This window comes from Antechinus flavipes, chromosome 3 (assembly GCF_016432865.1).
Source record: "Antechinus flavipes isolate AdamAnt ecotype Samford, QLD, Australia chromosome 3, AdamAnt_v2, whole genome shotgun sequence".
In the NCBI taxonomy this organism is placed as follows: domain Eukaryota; kingdom Metazoa; phylum Chordata; class Mammalia; order Dasyuromorphia; family Dasyuridae; genus Antechinus; species Antechinus flavipes.
This window is the reverse complement of record NC_067400.1, coordinates 313,851,504-313,872,851: the sequence shown is the minus strand read 5'-3', so window position 1 is coordinate 313,872,851 and position 21,348 is coordinate 313,851,504. Positions and strand designations below refer to the sequence as shown.

Here is a 21,348-nt window from a genome sequence, read left to right as displayed (position 1 = left end):
AAGTACCCATCAAAGAAACTTCTATGAAGCTAAAGTTTAAACTTATCAAAAAGAAAGCAACAACCAATGCCAAACAAATACAGCCTGAGAGATTGCAGCAGCAAGACAAAAGCCAGAAAGAGAAATGAAAATATGCCTTGTGGGGGAGGGCAAGTCAGGGAGGTGTAGATTTATAGGGAAGCTGTGATATCATTGTTTCCCAATAATACACATCACACAGGAAACAGATGGGAAAGAAATAGTGGAAGAGGCTACTTATGGTAGCAGAACCTGTGAATGGAACAAGACATGATTTAGCTAAAACCACCCATTTGTAACTGAATTGTTTTATAACTGAAACTGGAGGAAAGATTTCATTGCCAAATGTTGCCATTTCACTGCCAAATGTTGCATTAAAGTCTAAATAAAGATTATTGGGTTTGCTTGCTTATCATCTACTGGTAATTTTCTCTACCTAGGTCTTCATGCTTGTTTATTTTTTATTTTAATCTCAGAATATTATTTACTCAACAAATACTTATGGCTTACCTATTTTAGTCAGTCTGGAAGCCATACTACAAATTGCCTAAAATCAGATGTTATTTAACTACAAATTATGGAATACTATGAAGAATCAAAATTGTGTCATCAAAAGCAAACCAAAAGTGAACCATTTATATGAATAAGATGCAGCTAATTATCAATAATAATTTGCACACAAAATGCAGTGCAAAAATATTAAAGAGATATACAAAAATTATTTTGCTTATTAAAGTAGCAATAGCTAGGGAGAGTAGCAAGAAGTGGTAACTGCACAATGTTATGCACATCATTCTCCTAGTCCCCAGTCTTAAAACCTAGGTGCCAACCTTAACTCCTCACTCTCTCTCCTTTTGCCCCACCTCCATCTCCAATCTGTTGTCCAGAGTCTATGGATTTTACATTTGTACTGTCTCTCTGTTAAACGCCTTTCTCTTTTCTGATCCTGCCACCATTCTTGGGCAGGCTCTCACCATCTAATCACCTGGATTACAGAATAGCCTGCGGCTTAGTCTCTTTGCTTCAAGGCTTTTTCCCACTCCAATGCATTTAGCTGTGAAGGTGAACTTCTTAAAGTTTAATTGCTATTATATTCATTTTAACCCCCATTCAATGTCTCCGTATTCCTATAAATCAAATATAAAATCTTGGTTTTTGCTTTTAAAGCCTTTCATAATCTGTCCCCTTTGTCATTTTATGCCCTACCTCTTCAACACATTCCTTTTTTCCTGGAAAAAAGTAAAATACATGGTTTCCATGCCAAATACTCCTAGTGGATCCTTGGGAAAAACAATATTAAAAATTACACCTCTCTCACTAACTTAGCTAATATTTCATTTTCTCCCAAGAAAGTTTTTTCTACTCTGCTCTTTGACCTTTTCTATCAATCTATTCTCATAAATCATATGTGATTATCCCAACTGGGTAACTATTTTCATTTAGCCACCTTAGATATATTCTCCTTGTTTTCTGATGGGCTCTATCCATTGCCTTTGATCAATTATTTTGCCTCTTCTTTCATTCTCATTATTCCCTTTTGTACCTCTTCTTTACCCTAAAAAGTATGTTTAACCTTTTTGTACCTCCTCCCAAGTCACCAGTTTCTTCCACCAGCTGGAATCTATCACTGGAGAGGTTAAAGCACTGCCTAAATAACATCCTTAGTGAGGATGTTGTTAAGGGAATCATCTATTGGGAAGGAACCTAACTTAATGACCTCTAAGATCCAAACTCTAGGATTCTAGGATTCACAAAACATCTGCATCTGGTCCAGGGATGCCAACAAGAATTTCCCTTCACATTTAAAATTTTTTTCAAGATTCCACATGGACATTTCATCACCCAAACCTCAGTCCTTGTTCTGAAGATTATTTACAAACCAAAATCACATTTTACTTTTAGGGAGAAGGGAGAGGAAAGAGAAGCATTTTGCCACAATAGGACCTGGAGTCAGGAAGACTCATCTTTGAGTTGAAATCCAGCCTCAGGCAAGTCACTTAACTACACCTCAGTTTCCTCATTTGTAAAAATAAACTGGAGAAGGAAATGGCAAACTTACTATTGTGTCTTTGCCAAGAAAACCCCAAATGGGATCATGAAGAGTTGGATGAAACTGAAAATGTCTAAATACCAACAATGTGATTAAGGAGGTCATTATTGCCAGTGAGAAACAATGATTTCTGAACAGAAAGGCACATTTGGGAAATAATAGTCAGTTAAGAAGAAGCTATCTGAGAATAAAATTTAGATTTCTGGATTATGAGTTAAAATATAAAAATGATGACTGTTGGGTTTGGAAATGGAAAAAGTTAGAAACTGCTGCTTTTAGACTGTGGGAAATAGCTACAATAGGTAGTTAGGAAAGAGTAGAGATGCATAGGAAGCAAAATCTAAGAAAGATGCCATCTATAAAACTTATATCCCTTAACCAAGCAAGGTATAAATATGGCTATAAAAAGAAAAATAATCTTACAAAATTAAAAAGATCTTGTGTGAATAAAATCAAAACAAGTAGAAGGAGAAAGAAAAATATTTGTGTTTGGGGGGAAAACCCTCTGCATCAAATATCTTTGGTAAAACTCTGAAAAAATTGAGTCATAAACTATTCTCCCAAAAAATAAATGGTTAAAGAATATGAACAGCTTTTAAAAGACTAAAAACTACTAACATCCATTGAAAAATTGTTCCAAATCACTAATGAGGTGATTTTCTTCTTTTAAAATAATATAAAAATAATATAAAGGTTCTCTCTGGGAGAAGATTTCTTAGGGAGGTTTTCTGGAGGCAGCCTTAGTTTCGGTAAAGAGTAATAATCATCCAAAATGCAGCCAGCTGGTAAAAATGCAAACGTTTATTTTCTCCTTCCAAAATAGCCAGGTTAGTTGAGGTCTATCTCTCTGCTTGGTTCCAAGAGCTCTTGCAGATTGTCCTTTGCTTCTGCCTCTGCTTTCTTCAGCCACCAGCCAGCCAAGGGGAAAATGGAATGAATCTTTCTTGCCTCGGAGAGAGGGCTTATGGGCTTCCTCCCAGAGTGTTCCTCTCCGACCCCAGTCAATGTTCCAAAGTAACTCTCTCTAACCTGAAGTAACTCACTCACCCGAAGCTAAAAGCCTCTTTATATATGATTTCCCAAAGATTGACTCCTCCTTCTGGAGGCACACCTAAGGGAGGTATGAATTCACAAAGTTACACAGTTAACTTTGTGAATCTCCCATACTTGTGAACTTCTATGAGTAAAGGTGTGAACACAAGCATTGTATCAATTAGTTCTACTTAGTACCTTGTTTCAGGTTCTGGCCCAAAATATCTCCTTATAAGATCAGATCAATAATCAACTCTAATGAGTTAGCAGTTTGTAAAGATTCCAACAACTAAGAAGAAGAGAAATGCAAAATTTTAAAAAATACTGAGAGAAAAGACAATTAGACCCATTGAGACTTGGGATAAAAGGACCTGTTAATGGACTCCTTAAAGATATAGATACCTCATTTAAAATATCAGAATAGATCAAAAACTGGAAGGTGAGGTAAAGAGAGGAATAGTTAATAAAGAAAAAAGTGTGTGTGTGTGTGTGTGTGTGTGTGTGTGTGTGTGTGTGTATGTGATCACTTTAGTGGCTCAATGGAGAATGGATTGGAGTGAGGACATACTTAAAGTAGTAGGCCCACCTTCAGGCTATTGCAGTAACACAGGCATAGAGTGATAAGGGGATAATTTCACAAACCTAACAAATATCTAAAGTAAAATTTAAACTTGTCTAATTCTAGTTGTAATAAAGAGAGCCATCTACACCCAGAGAGAGGACTGTGGGAACTGAGTGTAAATCACAAATAGCATTTTTACTCTTTTTGTTGTTGTTTGCTTGCATTTTAGTATCTTTCTCATTTTTTTCTGGTTTGATTTGATTTTTCTTGTGTGGCAAGATAATTGTATAAAATTGATGTCATACTCTGAGGTACCACTACATATCTCTCAGATTGACTAAGATGACAGGAAAAGATAATGATAAATGTTGGAGGGGATGTGGGAAAACTGGAGCACTAATACATTGTTGGAGGAGTTGTAAACTGATCCAACAATTCTGGAGAGCAATTTGGAACTGTGCCCAGAGGATTATAAAACTGCATGTCCTTTGATCCAGCAGTATCTCTACTGGGTCTGTAACTCAAAGAGAGCATTAAAAAGGGGGAAAGATCCATATGTGCAAAAATATTTGTAGCAGCCCTTTTTTGTACTAGCTAGGAATTAGAAACTGAGTCTATGCCCATCAACTCAGGGATGGCTGAATAAATTATGGTACATGAATGTTATGGAATATTATTGTTCTATAAGATCAATCAGCAGGATGATTTCAGAGAGACCTGGAAAGACTTATATGAACTGTTGTTAAGTGAAGTGAGTAGAACCAGGAGAACATTGTACATAGCAACAAAAAGATTATGTGATGATCAACTCTGATGAACTTGGCTCTTTTTTAACAATGAGGTGATTCAAGCCCATTCCAGTAGACTTGTGATGAAGAGAGTCATCTGAATCCAGAAAGAGGACAGTGGAGACTGAATGTGGATCATAAGATAATATTTTCACCTTTTTTGTTGTTGCTGTTTACTTGCATTGTTCTCTTTCTCATTTTTCCCCCTTTTATCTGATTTTTCTTGTGCATCATGATAAAGTGGAATTATTTTGTAGAAAAATTGCACATATTTAACATACATTTGATTACTTGCTGTCTAGGAGAGGGGATGGAGTGAAGGGAGAAAAATTTGGAACACAAGGCTTTATAAGGGTGAACGTTGAAAACTATCTTTGTATGTGTTTTGAAAATAAAAAACTATTATTAAAAAAAAAAGAAAGAAAACTGATGCCATTTGAATTGACCTTCATTCTTTACCAGAGGCATCAGAAAAAGTACTGGATTTAGGAATCAGAAGACCTGTGTGATCCCATAGCAAGTCACTTAATCTCTGTTTACCTCAGTTTCCCCATATGTTCAGTGGTAATAAAGTATCTACCTCAGAAGAATGTTTAAGGACCAGAATAATATAGAAAATATTCCAAAAATCTTAGTACAGTCTAAAGATCTGCACTAAAATTTCTTAACAAACCTTAAAGCCCTATATCAATAATCATTACATTATCTATAATAATTACATATATGTATATATGCATATACATATATATATAATATTGTTATGGGAACATAATGAAATGCACAGTATAAAATTAATTGTATAAATATTATAGCATTACATTGTAAATATTGTTACTTCAAGGATGAACTTCCCTTGGGGATGTCAATTCTTTGATGAGTCAGATTGAAATCACAATACTTCAGTGTGATAAACTATAATAAGCCTTGGATTCTGGACTAGGAATTGTAGTTAAATTCTATCTCTTTCATTAGCTATGTGACCTTGGACAAGATATGTTACCTTGACAGATCTCAGGTTCCTCATCTATAAAATGAGTAAAACTGAAAAATCTCAGTAGTTTATTCTAAACGTAGAATCTATTCTATGATGACACTTATAATGTAGAAATACTGTTCTGGGTTGCCAGGTTTCTATCTCCAGTCTTATGCCTAGTTCACAATTACAACTGACATTGGTAGATCAGTATCAAGTTCACAAGGAATTTTATATACATTCTCGCATGTGATCTTCCTCACAACTCTGAAAAGTCACTACTATAGTATTCTTATCCTTATTTTTACAAATGGAGAAACTGAGCCTCAGACAAACAGTGACTTGCCCATTAGCACACAGACAATATCAGGAATGGTCTCTCCTCCCTCCAAATCTGGGCTTCTTATGCTTCTGGCTGAACCTCATGACTGAATTAGGGAATCTGTTGCTTATTCTTTCAGTACCTGGTTCAACCTCACAGTCAGATGTTTTTAATATTATAATTTTATTGATTTTTAAAAAGTATTTCCCATTTAGAGTGAAGGTCCTGCTGTTCTTTCCTTCAGCTGTTTCCCATGTGAAAATTCCACCTAGGTTCAAAGCATTTTTTAAAAAAACATCTCTGATTAAAAACAGGGAAAGATTCAGGAAAAGAGAGGAAGGAGAAAAAACATGGATATTTGCTAAAATTCCATATGAAAATCTAGCTATTTCTGAATTAAGTCTTAATCACCATTTCAAATTACACAATGGAATCTGTTGCTACTGAAAACAAATATAACTGTCATTTTAAGAGGACTGTTATTTTTCTAGCTATTTCCTTCTTTATTTACACTTGATTCTTTCCTGTTTGTCCATTTGCTGAGCCAGGGTCTCCGCTTCCTAAAATTGTTCATCTTTGCTGTATCTATTAGCAAAGTGTGCTGTTTAGAATCCTCATCTACTAAGGATAAACACTATCATTTTCAAATCTGAAGTAAGCAGATAGATTGTTGTCACAATCCATCACTCAGCAAAGGAATAATGGAATAGTTCAATTAAAATCATGTAGATGCAATCATCAGTCCATGATAGTAACATAAATGACCTGGTATATGTTAACCACATTAGAGTAAATTATATCATGCCCCCAACTCCTGGTATAGAGCAAGAATATGGTTCAAACCAGGGAGGAATTTCAATATCCTAAAACCTTAAGAGTTGGAACTAGTTTGTATTATTGTTGAAGGATTATCTTTTTGGTTTTTTTCCTGCTTTGTATATATCAACATCTAAGAAAGTACCCTTAGAGCAGCTAGATGAATTGCAGCAGATAGAACTCTGGCCCTAGAATCAGGAGAACTTGAGTTGAAATCTAGCTTCAGTCACTTTCTAGCTTTGTGATGCTAGGCAAGTCATTTAATCCTATTTGACTCAGTTTCCTCATCTATAAAATGAGCTGGAAATGGAAATGGCAAACCATTCAAGCATCTTGGTCAAGAAAATCCCAAATGGTGTCATGAATAGGATACAACTGAAACAATTCAACAACCAAAAGCAAACCCCATTATAGGTCCCCGGACCTATGGTTTTCATTGGAATAGCAAAATGGATAGGAATCATCAACAACAACAAAGTGCCTTGCTTATAAGAGCTAGCAAATATTTTTTAAATTGTTGAACTCTGGTGCAACAGATCTTATCAAATATTCAATGACTCTGAGAGTTTCACAACTAAACTCTGAATCTGGTTTCTATTTCTGTCCTAGAGTAGACATAAATCCCTTTTGTGACCTTAAATGCATCTAGAGTTTCTCCAGACTTAGAATTAAAGTTTCCATAAATGAGACTTCAAAACCATTCTAGATTCTATATGAAATGACTGCAGAGGTCTTAAAAACCTATTAATTCTCTGGAGCAGCAAACAGGGATTAATCAATAAGCAGATATTGGCTATTTACTATGGGCCCAACATCATGCTAGGAAATTATGGGAAATAATGAATATAATATGATAGCTTCCTGTAAAAAGTGGATAATTAAACTGGGAGGATAAAACTTTCAGAATAATCCAGAATTGAGCCACAAGACAAGATTAAATTTTGTGGGTTGGACAATAAATGATGGAATTCTGAGTTCAGAAAAGGTGGAAATAAGTGAGTTCCTGAGTCCTCTGGGCTGCACCCAATGGGAAAATTAGAACATGGTGGTGCAGTGGATAGAGACCCAGCCCTGAAGTCAGGAGGACCTGAGTTCAAATCTGGCCTCAGACACACTTAATATTTCCTATCTGTGTGACCCTGGCAAGTCACTTGACCCCAATTGCCTCAGCAAAAAAAAAAAAAAAAAAAAAAAATTAAACTTTTCTTTTACAGAGAAATATAAGTTTTTACTCCTAAATTTATGGAATGTAAGGTACCAACAGGAGGAAAATTTTGTTTTGGATAAGGGAGTCTTCCCAAAGTCCCTGAAATCATATTTCTTTAAAGTGGTAGACTATAAAATACCATACCTAAGGGGTAGGGTGGGGTAAAGGAAGCTTTGATTGGAAAGGAGCTTTTGTTTTTGTGAGTATGAGGGAATACACTGGTAAGTAGGGTGGAGCTGAAAGAACATAGATGAAAAGTAAATTTAGTGTTTTGGGAAGAAATACTATATTGGTTCATGTAAAGCAAAGTTTCTTCAAAGAAAATAAAAATTTTAAAACATAACTTGCTCTATATGCTCAGACTTGAAGACTTGGAGAAGCTATAGTCAAAGTTTGCCTAACTAGCATAGCTCCAGGGGTGCCCTTTATAATGAAAGAGAGCTTATAGAGAAGATTCCCCAGGCCCATCAAGGTTTTCCTTGGGTAATTTTTCACTGTAATGATTTATTTATGAGCATTAATGATTTTCTCCCCTAGCCTAGGCTTTTGGAACTCAGAGCCTGGCCCTTTGTGCTTCTTTAATGATTCAACGATTAAGTCATTCATTTATACATGCATTCAATCAATCAATATTTATTATTAAGTACCTAATATATGCAACATATTCCATTATTCACTATGCTGGATTCAAAAGCCAGTTAGATATAGTCTTTGGCCTCCAAGAGTTTAGTCTTATAAAGAGTGAATAAGACTAGAGTATGTATATATGGATGTATGGATGGATGCATGGATGGATATATGGATGGATGGATGGATTAGATACAGATAAAACATAGGGCCATAAGAAAGTCAGTGTGGAATAGTGGAAAGACCACTACTATTAGGATGAAGGGAATCCTATTCAAACCTCACCTCTGACCATAGGTAAGTCACTTAACTTATCTCAGCCTCAATTTTCTCATTTTGTAAAATAGGGACAATGTGAACATGGGATAGTAGAATATTGATTTTGTTTCAGTTGTGTATGACTTCATAATACAATTTGGGTTTTCTTGACAAAGACACTGGAGTAGTTTGCCATTTACTTCTCTAGCTCATTATAGTTGAGAAACTTAGGCAAAGAGGGTTAAATGACCTATCCAGGATCACACAATTAGTAAGTATCTGATTTCTAGCCCAGTGCTTTATTCACTGTTCATCTTGCTTCTTGGGAGAGGTTTAAACAAAGAGAAATGATTGAAGAAGAAGAAAATCACATAGTTGACTGGATCTGGGAGAGTCCTGCAGGAGATGGTAACTGAAGGGAGGAAAGGTTATTACAATAGCCTGATTCAATCAATCAAGCCAAAAAATTATTAAATGCTTACTAGGCACTGGAGATTAAAAGACAAAAATGTTCAAGGAGTGGACAGTGCCTGGGGGAAATAACATGTATACAACAAGGATAAACAATGTACAAAGTAAATACAAGCCAAACCCAGGGTAAGAGGAAAGCACTAGAAACCTGGGGAGCAGGGGGATGACAAGAAAGGTAGCATTTAAGAGAAATTTGGAAGAACAATAGGGATTCCAAGTGGCAGGGATGAGAATAGTGTCTTCCACTGGAAGAGTCTATGCAAAGACATAGAGATGAGAGAAAATGTGCTACAGATTCAGGAATTACATTGGTATAGCATTAGGAGCAGAATAAAAGGGATTGATGTGGGAGATACTGCCTCAAGAAACAGAACCAATGCGATATCAATTGATTAAATGAGAAGGGGCCAGAAAAGTCCCAAATCTTCACACACAATCAGCTTTTTATTCTTCAAAATTGTCCCAACCTTTAGACCATTATCTGCCCCTAAATCTTTTTCCCAGTCCTCAAATCTGTCTCACTTATAAAACCCCAAGATTTTTCACACCTCTGCTTGAATTGGAGATTCCAACTCTACTAATGAATTATGCTCCTTTCTTAAGAGAATGATGAACTCAAAGAATATGAACAGACAATTTTCAGATGAAGGGATTGAAACTATTGCTAGTTATATGAAAAAGTGCTCCAAATCCTATTGATCAGAGAAATGCAAATTGAGACAACTCTGAGATATCACTACACACCTCTCAGATTGGCTAAGATGACAGGAAAAGATAATGACTAATGTTGGATGTGAGAAAACTGGGACACTGATACATGTTGGTAGAATTATGAATTAATCCAACCATTCTGGAGAGCAATGTGGAACTATGCTCAAAAAGTTATCAAACTGCATACTCTTTGACTCAGCAGTGTTACTACTGGGCTTATATTCCAAAGAGATCTTAAAGGAGGGAAAGGGATCCACATGTGCAAAAATGTTTTGATAGCACTCTTTGTAATGACAAGAACCTGGAAACTTAAGGGATGCCCATCACTTGGAGACTGGCTGATAAAATTATGTATATGAATGTTATGGAACATTATTGTTCTGTAAGAAATGACTGGCAGGATGATTTCAGAAAGGCCTGGAGAGACTTACATGAACTGATACTAAGTGAAACAAGTAGAACCAGGAGATCATTATACATAGCAACAACAAGACTCTCCGATGATCTATTCTGATGGACATGGCTCTCTTCAACCAAGAGATGATTCAAACCAGTTCCAATTGTTCATTGATGAAGGAAGCTATCTATACCCAGAGAGATGTGTGTGGGAATTGAGTGTGAACCACAACATAGCATTTTCATGCTTTCTATTGATGTTTGTTTGCATTTTTGTTTTCTTTCTCAGATTTTTTTTTCTTTCTAGATCCAATTTTTCTTGAGCAAGATAACTGTATAAACATGTATACATATATTGGATTTAACATATATTTTAACATATTTAACATGTATTGCACTACCTGCCATCTAGAAGAAGGGGAGGAGGAAGTAGAGAAAAATTTGGAACAAAATTTTGCAAGGGTCAATGTTGAAAAATTACTCATGAATATGTTTTGTAAAAAAAAAAAAAAGCTTTAATAAAAGAAAGAGAGAAAGAAGGAGGAGGAGGAGAGGAGGAGGAGGAGGAGGAGGGTAGGGAAGGAAGGAGAGAGAGAGGGAGAGAGAAAGAGAGAGAGAGAGAGAGAGAGAGAGAGAGAGAGAGAGAGAGAGAGAGAGAGAGAGACCAACTAACTGATCCTCAATGATGTATCTTTCCATAATGAACTAAAGAAATGCTTTCAACATTCCTGCTTCTCACTTCTGATTCTTAGAATCCTTGACTTCCTTCAAGACAGCTCAACTGCCATTTCCTGTAGGGAGCCTTTTCCATTCCTCCTTCCTCCTCAGATATCTAGAGTCTTCTGCTTTTCATCTATTATTTATGTACCTATATGCATTGTTTTCCATCCCCTAGATGATTAGCTTTCTGAGGCCAGGGACTGTTTTTGCCTTTCTTTGCATTCCCCACTGCTTGGCCCAGTGCCTAATATTGAATAAATACTGGGGACAAACTGACTAGACTAACTCTCCACATTTAATAGTAGAAAAAACTGAGCTCTAGCAGGACATGTACCTAGCATTTGTACTTTTTGACTGTTTATTTTTCCTTAGTGATATACATATAGATAGATAGATAGATAGATAGATAGATAGATAGATAGATAGATAGATAGATAGATAGATAGATATAGATAATCCTATTTGCTGTTTTGTGTTTGGGCAATACTGAAAAAAAAAATTGAACTTCTCTAACTATAAATACAGTAAAATATATTTTACTACTCTACTGTTCCCAGTTAAGGAAGGCAAGAATGGAAATTATAAAGGAGAAAAAGAAATAAAAAAAAAAAATAAGAATGGTTACAACCAAGTGAAACATAAAAATATAAAATATCTTTATTTTTATTTAAATAAAATATAAGGATATATAAAGGATAGAAGGAAAAGAAAAAAAATTGGAAAGACAAGAGACAGTAGATGAAGTGCCTGGGTTGTCAAATGGTGAATTTCTTCCTTATATATTCTGGAGTTGTGATTCATTTGGAGTTGTGATTCAAGTAAATTATTGACTGTTATCACCCTTTGAGGCTTTTCAGGAATTTAGAATTACTCTTTCTACTTTGGAAAACAACTGGTCATTCATTCATCTAGTCAACAAATAGCTATTGAGTAGCAACAATATGTAAAGCACTGTATGTACCAGATACTGAGATGAACAAAAAATATAAAATAGTGTCCCTTGCCTTAAAAAAAATGAAAAAAAATACTAATAGCTTTCATCCTTTTTCTTTAAATATTAAATCTGAATTTTAATTTAAAAATTTAGTTTCTGATAGTTAAGTTCTGTTCTTCCCTTTCTCTACCTCCCCACTCCATTTTGGTATTTAAAAGAAAAAAAAACTCTCTTCAACTAAAATTATACATAGAATTTGAGAATTTCCATTTCAACTTCATAAACTCCTTCAAAGTTTATGAATATCTATTTGACAAACGAAGGTCTATTTCACCAAGGAATTCTGAATGCTTTCCAAGTGTATAAGGGAATGAGTTAGGTTTTAGAAATTTGCTTTAGAATCTGAGAGGTGTTAGTCAATTTATCAGCTGGGCCACAGATCTCTTTGAAATCAAAAACTGTGCAGTCTCCTTATCTTGATTCTTTTAAAAAACAGGGTATGTCTGATTTCTATAGGTCTGGAAAGCTACCTTTGGAATGAACATTTTTGTTCTAAGCTTATTTTTTTCAAAATTAAATCCAGATTCATGGTGTAGTAATATTCTAGAAGGAAATAAGATGTATAGGGACTTCTAGCTCTTCGAAAAATATCTCCAGCAATAACAGGGTTAATTACTGTTTCTATCTCTTAATGAAACCATCTGAGGCTAGTCTCTGAACAGAATGATGATAACTGCCTACCATGAGAAGAATTAGTTATCTGGGGTCTATAGGAGTAGTACCAAAGCAATTTGATCTCATAAGTTCCTTGTCAGGGGCTCAGTGAAATAAAGCAGGCCTATTAGGAGAGGTCAGAGATTCCCCATCCCAGGCTAAAAGTGGATGAGTAGCCAGGACAGATTTCTTAAAAGGTTTCTCAGTAAGCCTTCTGTCAGTCACGTGATGCCAGACAATCTAGTATATCTAAGCCCCAGAGGAAGACTTAGAATAAATGACTCAAGAGGAAGAGGCAAGGGACAGTTAGTGAATCACTAGCCCAAGTACTTCCCCTCAAACGTCCACATCATTTTCTGCAGCAAATTTTCACTGAGTTGGCTAATGTGGGACAAGTCCATAGTCCATGGCCACAGGAAAAGAATCAAAACCACCCACCTCCATGGTTGTGATGAGATTCATGATGTCCAGAATGCACAAATTTGCCTGCAATGAATTTACAGACTCAAACTCATCTTCCTAGTTTTTTGCTAGAGTCTTATTCACTTTATTCATCAGTTGAAGAAGGGATGATTTTTTCATCTTCTTTTCCAGAAATGAGAAGGCCTATTGATTACTTATGTCATTGTCATAAGAAGGAGCAGCAAATAAAAGAGCCCAATTTGATTCTCCTCACCCCTCCCCAAAAAAGAGGTAGTATATCATAGTGGGTTGGGCATTGGATTTGAAGGCAATAATATTTGGATTCAAATTCTGACTCTAAGACAGCCACTTTAATGTCCCTGTGCCTCAGTTTGCTCTTCTGGGAGATGAAGGGTTTAGACTGCATAGAGCCCTGTTAGCTCTAAATCTAGGATTCAACATGATAATACCCAGCCTGGCTGTCAAAGGACTTGTTGCTTTGAATATGTTGACAGGGAAGAAGGGTTAAAGGGACAGAAATGAAGAAATATGCCACTTGGAATTATGCTTAAATACGATTACGTCTGAGGAATGAGAAGGGCCCACCCACAGCCTCAAAATGCAGCTGCAGATAAACTAAGGGCAACTACTATATCTGGGTTTCTTTATTTGGAGTTTTTTTCCCTTAAAAAAAAAAAGGGAATTTTTATTAAGAATAAATTCATTTAATTTACTAAGCATGTCAATACCTAGAATATAACAGGTATTTAAAACACTGAGTAAATCTTCCTCTTCCCCAATGATTTCTCATCTCATCCTCTTCTCCTTATTCTTCTTCCAGTTTTCTTTCCTAATTCTCTTCAGTCCTATCAAAGACAGATATTATATCAATCACTGGTCCTATAATTAGATGATTCAGCCCAATTCTAATAGATGTTGATATAGAGAGACATCTGCATCCAGAAGAAGGATTGTGGGGACTGAATGTGAATCACAACATAGTATTTTTGTTAGTTGTGGGTTTGCTTTTTTTTTCTTCTCATTTTTCTCCTTTTTGATTTGATTTTTCTTGTGCAATCTAATAAATGTAGAAATAGGTATAAAAGAATTGCATTTGTTTATATTCAATATTGAATTACTTGCTGTCTAGGGGTAGAGGCCAGGGAAAGAAAGGGAGAAAAATTTGGAACACAAGATTTTGCAACGGCAAATATTGAAAACCATCTTTGCATATTTTTTTTAAAAAATTGTCTTTTCCTCCTCTAAGGTCCTAAAGCCACTCTAGTTGATAAGCAGTGACCCTTGTATTATGTCACCATAAACTCTACAAGTTCCTAAGATTGGCCACCAGATAATTGAATATTTTGGGTAGCAGCAATTCAAGAAAAGAGTAAGCCCCTTAAGGGCAAAAACTACTTCCTTTTTTGTTTTTGATTTGCCAGAGCCAAAAGGAGGAATGGGAGACAGAGAGAGACACAGAATAAGTACTTTGAAAATAAATGTTGGATGAATAAGGGATTGGAGGGGCACATCCCCAGAAAGTTGGCCACAAAATGATGAATATCTAGGGCCTCAACAATTTGTGAAAAGAGTATGGCAAATTTGTTTCTTTTTTGTCTTTTTTATCTTCAGTACCTTACATTGTGACTCATACATAAGAGAGGGCTTGAATCAGAAATAAGAGAGGTAATAAAGGAGAACATTATCCATAGATAATGGGGCTCATTGGAGCCATCTACCTCTCTAGATATTTGGTGATCCTCACCTCTCTATATTTCTCTTCCTTGCCTGAAATTATAAGATCATAAATTTGGAGCTGGAAAGGATCTTATATTCCCAAGTCCAACTTTCTCATTTTATAGATGAGGAAACTGAGGCCCAGAGAGATAATGATGTCTTATTTGTTCCAAGGACACACAACTATCTTTTAGTGGGGTCAGAATTTGAATCCAGTTCTTTTTATACACCACCTCTTGGAGATCTGAGTTCTCTGTATTCATCATTCACATTGCCTCCAAGACCCCCAAGTCCAGAATCTTTACAAAGTTATAGTAATGTACATAAATGCCATATGTAACTAGCATGCTGAAAGTCATGACTATGCTAATCATTAAATGGGTAGCTTTAGCATAAATTTTCCTTAAATTACAATACTAAACTCTGATTCATGTGTATATTCAGTTTTCACTGTTGTCACGACTCCTTTGACCATTTCAACAGATGGTTATCTGTTAATAACTTTTAAAAATACGATACTAATTTGGCAAATGTTGAGGGAGAAGTGATCTTGATTTGGATTCTAATTCTAGCTCTGTCAGTCATCTGTGTGATCTTGTTACTAAGGCCCTCTTTGACTCCATCCACTTCATTTCTTAGAAACATCTGTGGTTTCATCAAGTATGGATATTCTTTCTACTTCCCAGGATACTAACCCCTCTAGGAATTGGTTGGTAGTTTATGAGTGTTACAGCCAAATCAGCTAATTTACTTGTAAATTCCAAAGGTCAGTGATGATCTTTTCCAATTGGTCTGCATTTCAAGTCTTTTAAGCTTCCAGAACTGGTCAACATGGCTTAAGAAACCATATCACTTCTGTACCATACTGAATCATTAGAATAAGACTTTAATTTTAATTTTTTTTTCTATTACATGTGTGATTTCATTGGTGTAGGATCTTTCTCACATCAATGCAGTTGAACAATTGTTCTGGACTCTAAAGACTTAAAGATTTAGTTGCCCAGGGAGCTTGTGATGAATTGAGTGGCTCAAGTAGGAAATATACTTGTGATTTCCCTGAATGGGGAATTATTGCATTCCCCCTGTGCTGCAACTCCCCCTACCATACAGATGGGTACCTGTTTTGCAACTTATTGTCTTAAGAGAATTACTTAGAACTGAGACAGTGTAACTGTTCCAGAATCCCACAGACAATGTGTCAGAACTAGACTGAACCTGGATGTGCCTGCCTTTGACATTAGCTTTCTACCCACTACACCCTGCTGCTTCTCACTTAAACACAGTCTTCCTTGATTTAAGACCACTTTCCAGTCACTCTACCACACTTCCTTTTTTTTTTTTTTTTTTTTTTTGACTAATAACAGTTACTATTTGTATAGTATTTTATGGATACAAGGAATTTACGTAAGAGAATCAGATATAATGATTTAACACTCCTGAAAGAAAGCATGCTAATTACACATAAAATCCATCTAGATTATTAGAGAATCTAGAGAATAGTTTCAAATCACAACTCTGATACTAACTTGCTCCCAAATGATTTTAGGAAAATCATTTTATTCTCCTGATTTCATTTATTCAAGGTCCTCATTTGGAAAATGTGACATAAGTTCCAAAATTCTACTTTCTCCATTTTGCAGCTAAGAAACACAGGGTAATATAATGGTTGGTGGAAAATCACAGACCAAGAAAGTGACAGTCAGGAATTCAGCTCTGTTCTGATGCTATATATTGCTACCATATGCAATTTTCCTTTTAGACAAGATAACTTATGTATTAGGCATGCTTAGAAAAGAAAAAAAAGTAAACATCATGCTCTCTCCCCCCCAAAAAAAGTCCTTGATCTTGAAAAGTTCACATTCTAATGAGGAAGACTACATACAAAACAACTATGCATCTAAAATTGTAGATATACTCCAGGACTCTGTCCCGGGCCCCACCTCTTCTCTCTCTACACTCTAGGTGATCTCATCATTTTCCAGGGGTTAAATTATCACCTTTCTGAAGATGACTCCTAGATCTATGCATCTCTCCTAAGCTCCAGTCCTTCTTCATTATTATGGACATTTTGAACAGTATGTTGGTAGGCACCTCAAATTTAACATATCAAAGCCAAACTCATTATTTTCTAAAATCCACCCTTCTGAATTTTTCTGTTACTGTCAATAAGACTATCATTCTTAGTCATTTAGGCTCTCTGTGTCAACCTTCTACTTTATTCTTCTCATCATCCTCATTCTACATGATCTTCCATAACTAATGAATCTTGTTTCTACCTAGAGAACATCTCTACTATGTCCCCTTCTCTCCCCCAACACAGCTACACTTTAATTCAGACCCCACATTTCACCTGAACTCCTATCAAATATCCCTGACAATCCATACTCTCCACCTACACCTTCCACTCCTATCCCCATCCCATCTCACCCCACAAGAAGATAGTCTTAAAACATGAGTCTGATCCTGTTATTTCCCTACACTAACAGCAGTGGTTCTCTATTATCACAGGATCAAATATAAACTTCTTACTCTGTAATTTAAATGAATGAATGTAAAACCATTTCCTAAACTCTAAATATATGCAAATTATCTCGTTAAACACTGAAGATACAAATAAAAATTTAAAGCTCTTCACAACCTGGTTCCAATTTATCTTTCCAATGTAATAAGTAATACTCCTTTTCACAAACTTTATTTCTGTTTACTTTGGTCTGTTTACCTTTTCCCCATATACAAATTCCTTTTCTCATCGATGCCTTTGCATTGGCCATCCCCCAACTCTGAAATGCACTCTCCTGGTGAAATGTCGAGGTTTTTGCAAGACTCATCTCATCTATTTTCTGTATGAAACCTTTTGTGATTCCCTCATTTGCAGATACACTCTCCTACAAAAAGAATCCATTTCCTTCCTAACATTTTTTAATATGCCCATAGATATGTAAATTTGATAGCCTACATTACATTTCAGTGGAGTCATTGTATCTCCTTACCCTAACACAATGATTGGGTCATAATAAATGTTTAATAAATACTTGATTGATAGTTTAGAATAGAAATACTAGGATTTTTGAGCTGGAAAAGAATATTTTGTTCTAACCTTGTCATTAGGTTAAGTGACTTGACTTTAAGGTCATACAGTTTAATCTCTTCCAATTCTAAATTTCTATGTTCTTTAGAATAGAGCTTGCAATCAGATAACCCCAACCCACCCCAATCCCAGTAATTCTCAGATCCTTTTAGGAGAAGGAAGCTCCCTTTACTAGAAAGAAGCAAATAAAAACAAACAAATCAGAAGCCACCATAGGGAATCGGCCTAAAGGAGGTTCATCAAAAGTGTTCTTTTTACATATGGACTTGAACCTGAATGCACTTGAGAAAATGGGAGGAAGGAAGAAAAGGTGTCAAAGTGTGGCAATGCCTGACACATAATAGGCACTTAAAACATGCTTGTTGACTTAAACCTAATAAGACCCATATAGAATTAAAGCTCTCTCATTCCTTACTTGCACATGTATAGCTTATAGCAAATTGCTTACTTTCTCAGGGAAAGGGGAGAAAAGGGAGCGAGAAAATGCAGAAGTCAAAAAAAAATCTTTTTAAAAGAATGTTAAAATTTGTTTTTACTGTAATTGGGGGGAAAATAAAATACTTTTTAAAATGCTCTCTCATACCCAAAGGAGAATTTATCCACACATGTCTTGATTCAGATAGGGGTGATGGAAGTATTATGAGAATTGAATAAATATTGCTCCAGTGTACAAACCACTTCCCAATTTTGTCAAGAACTTTTTGATGACTCTTGATGAAATCTTTTGTTCACCAATAAGTTCTGTTTAATAATCCATTATTTTAAATAATATAAGTCCCTCTGGGAAGTGAAAACACAGAACAGTGGATAGAGTAAAAGAGTTGAAGTCAGGAAAGACCTGAGTTCAAATCCTACTCCTGAAACTTGTCATGTAACTTATGATAAGTTTCCTAAGCAAATTCAGCGGCAGTGTTCTCATCTATAAAAGGGGGAAGAGTAATTGTGGCATAATTTAAATGGGATATTGTAAAGTAGTTTGCAAGCTTTAAAGTACTATGTTATTATGAAGCAAATTTTTTTTTTACTCATTACAAAGTTGCAAATAGCTAGATGTTTTGCAACTGAAAATTTTTTAAAAGGAGGTTAAAGCAGAAGATTTACGATGTTATGGGAGACACTGAATACTAGACATAAGGTAGTGAGCATCTTCAAGTGTTTTAAACTAACTTTTAATATTTCAATAACATTGCCCATGGTATTGATGATACATTGTGAAATCCCATTCAAACTTCCTTTTTGCTGTAATTTTGAATGTACATGAAGAACAAATTGTTCCAAAAGTAAAAGGCCCAATTGAGACCGGTGGGTGTGGGTATGTTGGGAACAGTAAATCTTACAAGTGGATCTTAACACTTAATTTTCTAACTTTTCCCATAATTTACCTTCTAACCTGAAATACTACATTACTGTTAATGTATTTTTTAGCCCTTTTTTTTTTCTTTTTGGCAATGAATCTTTAAATTGTTTCTACCTCTCTGGGCCCCCCTTTTTTTCTCTTCAATCTTGAAAACATAAATGTTCTCTGTTTCTTTTACACATCCCAAACTATTTTCAAGCCAAAGCCCTTTGACCTTTTTACAACACTCCCCTTGTCTGACACACCATATGCTAATCTGAAAACCCAGGAGGAGGTATGGGGTGAGGGGTGGGGGGAGTGGGGATGGGAAGCGGCGAGGTAGTATAAATCTGGCATCTGTTCAGAAATGCAGAAAATGTTAGCACAACCACTCCCCCAGTGAGGATCCCCCCACTCCCTTCCAGTACACGTTTTAAAGGGGAGATGGGAACTCTACGGAAATTGAAATGAGGGAGGGATACCCAAACCATTCCAGGTTTATACTCGGAAGGCAGTAAAGCCTTCATTCAACCAGCCCAGCCCATACTGTCCCTCTTCCCGCTGTCTGCCAGCATCCCAGCCTGGGGACTGGACGAGGGAGTCCTTTCTCCCCTGGCATCCTAGAGGAAAGCTGGCGGATCAGCTGGGCAGCACCCAAGCACCAAGGAGCTCGCTCTAAGGATCGGGCAGCTTCAGCGGACAGCCCCTTCCGACTGGGCAGAGCCGAGTGACAGTTAACATAGCGGTTCCCCTTGAGAGCTCACGGGGCGCAATTAATTGCGCTTAAAACAAAATTCACAGAGAGATCTAAATCCAGCTCATCCCGGCAAGGTCTGTTTCTCCCACCCACCCTACCCCAAGGGGGGAAAAAACCAGGTCCCCCAGGAAAACACAAAGAAGGAAACTAGCAATGATCAATACGTTACCATCCTGGCCCGAGGTCTCCAGATATTCAGTCAGGTCACAGCCAAATGCACCGGTAGCACCCTTTCGTTTCAACTTCTGTTTTGCACCCTTGTTCTTCATGAGTTAGTCCCAAAGAGGCTCACCCTCCTCCTGGTCCCTCCCTCCCCCTCCGCTTGGCACCGGGCAGAAGATGGATTCTCCTCCTCGGATCAGTGCCTGGAGCACGGCTCGGGAGGGTTACATCGAGTGTGGAGGAGAGAAGGGCTTCGGCTCAGAGACATCCACATGAAAGCGGACCCGAGGCGGCTCAACTCAGCCCCTCTTAGGGTGGGGGAGGGGAAGGACGCAGCCGGGCTCCGGAGGAGGCAGTGGAGAGAGCATAGCCTGAAATCCAAAGAGTTCTCATCAAAGGAAAGCAGTGGGTGGAGGAGGGCCCCGCTTCGGACTTGGCAGCTGAAGTAGATGTTATGTTGGGAGTGTCACTTCCTTGCTGGAGTCCCAGGGACTTTCACAGCCTCCTGCTGGGTCTTCTGGTGTTTTTCCTCTGCTTTAGTGGGAAGGGGAGCGGTCTCCTTCCCTCATCCCCTCCCTCACCGCCTTCCCGACTAAATATGTTCAGAGAAGGAGGAGAATATAACGGAGGGGTATAAAGAGCTAACAAACTAGCAAGCGAGTGAAGAGGGAGTTTAGCTTGGGCAGAGTCCACAGGGAGCTTGCTTTCTTAGGCCCCGGTATCTTGCTTTCAGACCGCTTTGGTCAAATAAAAAACAAGCATCCTGTCTCTCTCGACCGCCCTCACTCTTTCCTTTTTTTCCTGTCTTACAAATCCTAGGATCATCCAGCTCAGGAAATGCTGGAAGGAAGTTAGCTAGGGAGGTGGGGAGGTGGGGGTGGGCGCGGAGGGTGGAAATTTTTGGCAGCCCTCGGCATATGTGTGTAGAGTAGGAGGAAGTAGGTGGGTGGGTTGAGGAGTAAAAGGGGTGGGGGAGAGGACGGGCTCTTCGGAGACTCTGTTCTTGAGTCTATAGATAACTGGGCAGCTTGAAAGGAAATCGCTGCTCTTCTAATGGGCCTGCAGCAACTCAGTGCACAGGTTTCCTGTCCCACAGTCTTCTCTTTGAAGAGTAGAGAAGGAGGAGGGCCTTTGCTTTAGGGGCAGGGGCTGTTTGATAGAACTTCCAAAAAAGTTCTCTCATATTTTTGAACTGGTATTTTTTTTTTACACCTTTTTTGGGAGGGGAGGAGATTGACGTCCTCCTTCCCCCTTTCTCCTAGGCAAA

The 21,348-nt window shown here is 37.1% G+C and overlaps 1 protein-coding gene across 1 annotated transcript in view; it reads right to left on the bottom strand.

Annotated features, from left to right (window-relative positions):
* The window catches only part of ARHGAP31 (Rho GTPase activating protein 31), a 162,875-nt gene extending 141,818 nt beyond the window's left edge, over positions 1–21,057 (bottom strand). Inside the window, 1 exon segment of the mRNA XM_051985332.1 lies at positions 20,089–21,057. Coding sequence (XP_051841292.1) covers positions 20,089–20,188 — 100 coding nt within the window. The 5' untranslated portion in view covers positions 20,189–21,057.
* Positions 21,058–21,348: the final 291 nt, after the last annotated feature.